The 8584-nt window shown below is 40.1% G+C and overlaps 1 protein-coding gene across 1 annotated transcript; it reads left to right on the forward strand.

Annotated features, from left to right (window-relative positions):
- Positions 1–302: 302 nt before the first annotated feature.
- rtn2b (reticulon 2b) lies at positions 303–8484 on the forward strand. Its single transcript, XM_005922028.3, has 7 exons — positions 303–404; positions 4408–4615; positions 4728–4866; positions 5209–5278; positions 5951–5997; positions 6169–6227; positions 6351–8484. The coding sequence occupies exons 1-7, from the start codon at positions 392–394 to the stop codon at positions 6451–6453; spliced, it is 639 nt and encodes a 212-aa protein (XP_005922090.1). The 5' UTR covers positions 303–391; the 3' UTR covers positions 6454–8484.
- Positions 8485–8584: the final 100 nt, after the last annotated feature.

An 8584-nucleotide genomic window follows, 5' to 3' on the forward strand; every position in this document is an offset into this window, starting at 1 on the left:
GACTGTATGTATTCAGCTTGATGTCAGTGCTGTAGCACGCAGCTTTTGGCATTAGCTTCCTGCTAACATTAGTTGTTTTCTTATCAGTTTGGATTGATGATCATTTTACGTAAAAAAAAAACTGTCATGGTCTGTCGTGCATGGAAAGGCCTCTGTGTGCAAATCAGCCACCAACTGGTTGAGGAAGCATTAGCCTCTACAAGCTGTGGGGCATGTACATGCTCAAGTCTCAAGTTCCCAATTTGAGTGTGTGTGAATCCAATACAGGATAAAATTAGGCCAGCCGGGCCTTATATTGCTGACGGAGCTGGGGTGGCCAAAAAAAGCCTGGAGTGCAAGCCAACGGTGGAAGCACAAGAAAGAGAGGAGAGCAAGCAGGACCGCCGCTGAAATGGCCACCAAACGTAAGGAAATCAATATTGACAGCTTTAAGTAAAGTGAAGGAGAGCAGACGGGGTCAGAGTGCAGCTGTCAGGTGGAGAAGAAGGGAATTTATTTACTTTCCCTCTGCTGTGCAGGTGTGAATGCAGGCAGGATGGCAAGTTAAACACTGAATCCAGTGTGTCTTTCATTTGGTCGACAGATGGGCTGAATGGGATTGAGCTAAATGAGAGCCCACTGCTGACTGAATGTAGTTTGTTTTATTTGTAAAGGCTTAAATTGTTATAGGAGATAAGAAATGCTGTCTTGTCAGGACTGTTTTACTTCTGATAACACATAACTCCAGTTATTCGGATAAGAATGAGAGGGCGTACTTGTGCCCAGCTTTGAAGTGACTTCACTGGTGTGACAGCATTAATGTTTCTGTTTTTATAAATGAATAAGAATACATCTACTTTTATAATTCTCAGGAAACCCAACTATGAAAACCAGCAATACTCTGCTGCTTTTAAATAATCTGTTTTAATCATAAAATGATCTTAAATTTGTGCTGCAGTTAGGATGCTCGTGTAATGTTGGTGGGTAAGGATCTAGTGTCTAATCTAAGGATTTATGATTTACTTTCAGACATGTACAGATCCCATTAAAAACAGCATTCATTCAGAAAGATTTTCTCCTTTAATAAAGGAGCATGGCATGAAACGAGGTGAGGGTGTCCTTCATTTTCTGTAAAATTGTTTTGTCATTTCTCTTCGTTACCCTTTTCTCTTTCTTATCCACACTTTAAATAACAATGTGTCCATTTTTCAAACACCTGCTGGCTGTGGTCGTTGTGGTAGAGAGAATTTTAGATGACTTTTATGAGACCATGTGAAAAAGTCTCAGTCTCTATTTATGGCTCAAAACAGTTCAAATATCCACAGTGGGACTTATCAGAGAGAAAAGGGAGAATATGATACAGCAACTCATAGCATCTGTTTAACTTTAGTTTAAAACATTCACTGTACTAGCAAAAGTAGCACATGGCATCTTTTGTATACCTCATATGTTTTCAAAACCAAATGAATTAATTTTTATTTACACGGCACCAAATCACAACAACAGCCTCAGGGCGCTTTATATTGTAAGGTAACCCTAATGTAACCCTGCAGTAATACCAAGAAAACAGGGAAAACCCCAACAATCATATAGCCCCTATGAGCAAGTGCTTTGACAACAGTGGGAAGCAAAAAAACTCCCTTTTAACAAGAAGAAACCTCCAGCAGAACCAGGCTCAGGGAGGGGCAGCGATCTGCTGCGACTGGAGGAAGACAGGACAAAAGACACGCTGTGAAAGAGAGCCAGAGATTAACAATAAGTAATGATTAAATGCAGAGAGATGTATAAACAAAAAGAGAGTAAGAATTGTGATTGAAGGAGAAATACTCAATGCATCATGGGAATCCTCCAGCAGACTACACCTACTGCAGCATAACTACGGGAGGATTCAGGTTCACCTGATCCAGCACTGACTATGTGCTTTAGCAAAAAGGAAAGTTTTAAGCCCAATCTTAAAAGTGGAGATGGCGTCTGTCTCTCATTCTACTTCTAAATACTGTAGGAACCACAAGTAAGCACACAGTTTGAGAGCTAATGGGGTGATACAGCCTAATTATTCAAGATCTTGTATTTCATTTTTATTTCATTTCAATTTTATTTATATAGCGCCAAATCACAACAACAGTCGCCTCAAGGCGCTTTATATTGTACAGTAGATCATACAATAATAGATACAGAGAGAAACCCAACAATCATATGACCCCCTATGAGCAAGCACTTTGGCGATAGTGGGAAGGAAAAACTCCCTTTTAACAGGAAGAAACCTCCAGCAGAACCAGGCTCAGGGAGGGGCGGCCATCTGCTGCGACCGGTTGGGGTGAGAGAAGGAAGACAGGATAAAGACATGCTGTGGAAGAGAGACAGAGGTTAATAACAGATATGATTCAATGCAGAGAGGTCTGTTAATACATAGTGAGTGAGAAAGGTGACTGGAAAGGAAAAACTCAATGCATCATGGGAATCCCCGGCAGCCTACGTCTATTGCAGCATAACTAAGGGAGGATTCAGGGTCACCTGGTCCAGCCCTAACTATATGCTTTAGCAAAAAGGAAAGTTTTAAGCCTAATCTTGAAAGTAGAGATAGTGTCTGTCTCCTGAATCCAAACTGGAAGCTGGTTCCACAGAAGAGGGGCCTGAAAACTGAAGGCTCTCCGCCTCCCATTCTACTTTTAAATACTCTAGGAACAACAAGTAAGCCTGCAGGCGAGAGCGAAGTGCTCTAATAGGGTGATATGGTACTACAAGGTCATTAAGATAAGATGGGGCCTGATTATTTAAGACCTTGTATGTGAGGAGCAGGATTTTGAATTCAATTCTGGATTTAACAGGAAGCCAATGAAGGGAAGCCAAAACAGGAGAAATATGCTCTCTCTTTCTAGTCCCTGTCAGCGACTCTTGCTGCAGCATTTTGGATTAGCTGAAGGCTTTTCAGTGAGTTTTTGGACATCCTGATAATAATGAATTACAGTAGTCCAGCCTGGAAGTAATAAATGCATGAACTAGTTTTTCAGCGTCACTCTGAGACAGGATATTTCTAACTTTAGAGATGTTGGCAAATGGAAGAAAGCAGTCTTACATATTTGTTTAATATGTGCGTTGAAGGACATGTCCTGGTCAAAAATGACTCCAAGGTTCCTCACAGCGTTACTGGAGGCCAAGGTAATGCCATCCAGAGTAAGAATCTGGTTAGATACCATATTTCTAAGATTTTCAGGGCCGAGTACAATAACCTCAGTTTTATCTGAATTAAGAAGCAGAAAGTTAGCGGCCATCCAGGTCTTTATGTCTTTAAGACATTCCTGCAGTTTAACTAATTGGTGTGTGTTATCTGGCTTCATGGACAGATAGAGCTGGGTGTCATCTGCATAGCAGTGAAAATGTATGCTATGTCTTCTAATGATGCTGCCTAAGGGAAGCATGTATAATGTAAACAGAATTGGTCCTAGCACTGAACCCTGTGGAACTCCATAATTAACCTCAGTGTGTGAAGAGGACTCTCCATTTACATGCACAAATTGGAGTCTATTAGATAGATATGATACAAACCACTGCAGCACAGTACCTGTAATACCTACAGCATGTTCTAATCGCTCTAATAGGATATTATGGTCAACAGTATCAAATGCTGCGCTAAGGTCTAGCAGGACAAACACAGAGATGAGTCCACTGTCAGAAGCCATAAGAAGATCATTTGTAACCTTCACTAAAGCTGTTTCTGTGCTGTGATGAGCTCTGAAACCTGACTGACATTCTTCAAATAATGTTAATGTTAATGTTAATGTTAAAGGAATGGTTAGCTTAACAGTGCTCTGACTTTTTGTCAGTCAGGCTACACTAATGAAGAGAAACCTAGGGCTGTTCTTACGTTCTTCAATCAATGATGAACAGAAAGGCTTTTTTTTTTTTTTTTTTTACAAAGCAGCAGTATTTCTCCAGACTAAATGACAATCTTCTAAATTACTGAGATCCTATTTACTCTCCAGCTTTGGAGTTATCTGCTTTAAGGTGCATATTTGATTTGAGAGTTATAGTAGGAAGTCTTTTTCAGAGGAGCTACAATATCCAGAGTCCTACACAGTGAAGAAGTAAAATTATCAACAACATTACTGACCTCTGTGGGATTAAAATAAGTAGAGATAGATAAGTTCTTTTCCTGGGTTTTCAGTACTTTCCTCATTTTGAACTACTTACTGCCTCGTTGCTAGTTTTATCTCCACTCCAGTTTTATCGACTTCTCTACACCCTTCTGTCATGTTACCACTCTTGGTAACCCTGCTTCACAGTCAGGTCATGAAGTATAAGAAACATTAGCCTGTATCTAATTTAAGCTTAACAACTTCCCATTTCAGTTGCATATTCACTCAGATATACCGCGCTCTCTGTGCATCACTCATTTAAGATGATGTCTTGTGCTTAATTGCTTTGCAGTTGTGGATCTGGTGTACTGGCGCCACATGTGGAGGACTGGTGTGGTGTTTACAGGGCTGGTAATCGGTCTGGCCAGCTTGTTCCAGCTTAGTGCCGTGACTGTGGTCTCCAACGTCTTTCTGGGTGTCATGTGCATCACCTTCCCCCTCCGTTTTTATTATAAGCTCCTGGAGCTCCTGCGCTGGAACCCCGGGGTTCACCCCTTTCAGTGAGTCCATCAGTGTTCACACACAGGTTTTTCTTTTCCAGCTAAATATGCTGCTCCTCTGCTTTCTGGAAGCATGTTGAACTTTCTCACAAATGTGTTATCCTGTGCTTAGGTCATGTCTGGATTACGACAGCTCTCTGACAAATAAGGAGACGGTGATGCTGGTGGAGGAGACGGTGCTGCTGATCGCATTTGCTGTCACAGAAATCAAACGGCTCATTTTCATTGAAAACATATTTGACTCTATTAAGGTATGAGTGTGATGGTAAAGCAATAGTATAGATGTCACAAAGCCAAGATTAAAAGACTCTTTGACTTTGGTGCCACCTGGTGGCAGCTACACACCACACACGCTCGTGTGGGGCTCTGAGCAGCTGTACTGTTTTAATCCAGGCTATATTGCTTAAAAGCAGCTAAAAATTAAACAGAGCCACCATGCAGTGTTCATTTTCTCATGGGATCAAGACTACATTCAGCAGCTTTAAATCTCAGTGAGACATTTATTAAAGCAGCATCATTCACAAATCAAATTACAGTTAATAAACTAAACTATTAAACTGTTCAGTAATCCTTTTCTGTGCTCTTTCTCTCAGTTTGTTGTGCTTCTGTATCTGCTGACCTATGTTGGCATCCAAACTAACGGACTGACCCTGGTAATAAGTGGTAAGTTGCACCCGCTGTATACTTATGCTTTGTGCTAACACACGTATCTAATTTCCTCCATGTCTCTTTCCTCCACCTACATATATTAAGCTCCCAGCACCTTCAAATGTATCTTCCTCTTTGTAAGACTCATGAGTGATCTATCATCTCAGTAGTTAAAGTGTGACTGGGTTTAGGCAGAAAAAAGCACTTTGCACATGACGGTTAAGATTTAAGGAATAACTTTTACTGCAAACCTCAAGTTCCTTTTGAAGTCATGCCTCCATCAGTCGCCTCAGATGACTGGTTTGCACCAATTATTTAAGTAGGAGAATGTTTTCATTAGAACCAATTAGATTATTTTTGTGCAATGCTAAAGTGACATAAAGCCCAGGAGGTAGAGTGGGTCATCTACTGATTGGAAGGTTGGTAGATTGATCCTTGGCTCCTCAACACTGCATATTAAAGCATGCTTGAGCATGATACTGAGCCCTGAGCTGCCTCTGATGCATCTACTGAAGTGTGTGTGTGTGAATGTTAGACAAAGCTCTCAAAAACAAAGATTGAAAGTGAAGCCTAAATGTGTGTGTGAATGGATGAATGTGGCTGGTAGTAGAAAGTGTTTAGAGTGCTCAGCCAGAGTGCTCTAAAAGTAGCAGTCCAGTCATTTACATGAATAATTTGTCTGTCCAGCTGTGATCGCTGTTTTCTCCCTTCCTTTGCTGTACAAAAAGCAGCAGGTGAGTTTATTTTATGTTAAAAAAAATTTTCAATGAAAATGATTCAGCAAAGTTGATTAATAGTTAAAACCAAACAAAACAGAAACATATCTTAGTAAAAATCGCATGTAATTCTATGTAAGATGCAGAAATTGCTGGTTTGCACTGACCTTTGTGATATTTTGGTGACAGGTGCGGATAAGAAGGATTGCTAGAGCCGTCAGAGCTTTTCTAAAGAGAGTCAAAAGCCTGTAAGTGAGCTACCCATTTATGTGATATTGTTTTCTGTTCTTGGTCATGTCATGCTAGCAAAATTGTGGCTTTTTCTTCGGTGCTGGTATTTTCTTCACTGTGATGCCCCCGTTTTGTTGTAGGTTCTCCAGTGTGTACGATTCGGTGAGCCCCCCTCCAGCCCCTGCACCAAAACCTGCAATTTCAGCTGCGAATGTGCCCAAACAGAAAGCCAAGTCAAAGTAACTGTGTTGGTCACGTATTGAAAACACCCAGCATTTGGGATTTGGGGAAAGACTGGAAGGGCACATCCTCTGGGGGGCGGCTGGAGGGGCTGCTCGTTTCCACTTCTCCACCATGATGTTTGTTTATGGGAGCAAGATATAATTGATCCTGACAGCTTAAACAAAGCTGCCATTCACTGAAGGAGGGAGAGGATGAGGAGGTGTATGAGGAGGGGAATTTTAGTTACTGTGATGCTCTCTGTGGGCAGCGTCTAATAGAACCAGTTCACACAGTCATACTCTTCGAGTGGGCTATGGATGGCACAGAACATCACAGCTTTTTTTTTTCTTTAATAACAAGTGTATTTTTACATAACTAGTCCGCTGTGTTCCTGTCAAACTGTGGAAGTATTTATAATGAAGCCCTGCAGCATTATTGCTGCCTTTATTATGAAGCATCATTCATTGTTAGCTTCATAGAATAAAAAGACATGAACATCGCCTGCTATTAATCAGCATTAATAGTGCTGCACTTGCTAAGTCGAGGAAAAAGCTTGGTAAGCAGCCAGCCCCACAACCTTTAAAAGACTTACATGAGAAATAATGAGAGTGTTCTCCTTTAATCTTAGTGCTAATCACTTTTAATTAGAAACAAACAGTGACCTCATATTTGTGGGGAAAGCAGTTTGCTAATAAAAAAAGTACAACTCTTAACAAGTGGGAGGAATATTGACTCTTGTAGTAAATGCAGTTCATTTTGATTGATCAAAACACAAAAAGGCACTTTCTAGATAACATCTTAGACTGTATACAAAAGATAGACATAGCAACCATGAAATCACCCAATGTTTTTAAAAAAATTGCCATGTTTTTTTAAACCACACGACATGAGTGTGGGACGGTTTTCGTTGTGTAACTGGGTGACACCACACGCTCCCTGGCTAATGACTTGTCAATCAAATGGTAAAGCATTCCTTGCTTTATTGTCCTTCTGTCCTTCTGTGATTCGCTGTGCATATAAATATGAGTACAGCGCTGTGTAGAGTAATTTAGTATTATGGCTGTATTCACTAATCTTCCATTGTTTTGAGTTACGACTTGCTAAGCCATCACTAACTAGCTAATCAATTATCACATGTCCATAACTGCAGGAACCAGATGCTTAAACTGCTTCCAGGGAACATTTGAGGAAGCCATTAAATCAGTTATAGTCAAATTTGGTGCAGTTTCAGGAATTTCATGGAATTATCAGCACTGATGGCAAAATTGTGGACTTTAATTTCATTCTTTCCCCCCCAAAATAATGAATATATCCCCACAGCATTACAGTTTGTGAAGTATAAAACATGCTTTTTACACTTTTACCACTTATCTAGAAGTAGTTGCTACCACATGCTGTAAACATAGAAATTAGGTGACTTTGTACAAACATGAGCACAGAAAACAACATGACATGTGGGCGAATGGGAAAGAAGAGTTTGGGTGAACTCTTTCGTTATTGTAGCAACCAGCTGCCAAGCCTGAGCCAGTAGTCAGCAGTGTCGTTTAAGCCTCTAACGCTCCATGTTTTAGACCATAAAAAAGAAGCTGCTGCTCATACTAATGTGTCTTAATGAGCGTGTAAAACTCATGTTGGATAGTTATGCTTTTATTTACCAACAATATTCTGTCGATTTATTTTCAAAAGTCTTATTTTTAGAAAGAGTATTTTTTCTAATCTTCAACCATATTTACCCACCTCTGCAGTATACAGAGAACAGTAAAACGTGGATATTCTAAACAAAAACTGTTGATTGCATAAATGATGCATTAGTGCAATATCAGAATTAGTGTAGTATCAGTGGTACTGCGCACTTTGCGTGTGAAATTAGCAGACTTTTTTCTCTTAGTCACTGTAATAACAACCATCAGTATAAACACATGGTCTTAAAAAACAGCTGCCTAAAGTCAGGCATCATCTGCTAGCCCATGTTTTAGGTCTACTCTGTATTTGTAATGGATTTTTTGTTTTTATTGTGATGTTCTATTGTAATTTTGCTCCCAAATAAAATCTTGTTTACTACAAATAAAAACGAGTTTCCTCTGTGCCTTCACAAACAGTACCATGCAAAACTCTTGAGCTCAACCCCTCGTTTATTTGTTTAAGTAAGTAT

This window comes from Haplochromis burtoni, unplaced genomic scaffold, assembly GCF_018398535.1.
Source record: "Haplochromis burtoni strain Fernald_Lab_line unplaced genomic scaffold, NCSU_Asbu1 Contig_56, whole genome shotgun sequence".
In the NCBI taxonomy this organism is placed as follows: Eukaryota; Metazoa; Chordata; class Actinopteri; order Cichliformes; family Cichlidae; genus Haplochromis; species Haplochromis burtoni.

Excerpts from the sequence above, each read along its gene's own strand:
- rtn2b (XM_005922028.3), top strand. Across the intron at positions 5,998-6,168 it reads TGCTGTACAAAAAGCAGCAG|GTGCGGATAAGAAGGATTGC; the intron begins GTGAGTTTATTT and ends TTTTGGTGACAG. Across the intron at positions 6,228-6,350 it reads CTAAAGAGAGTCAAAAGCCT|GTTCTCCAGTGTGTACGATT; the intron begins GTAAGTGAGCTA and ends GTTTTGTTGTAG.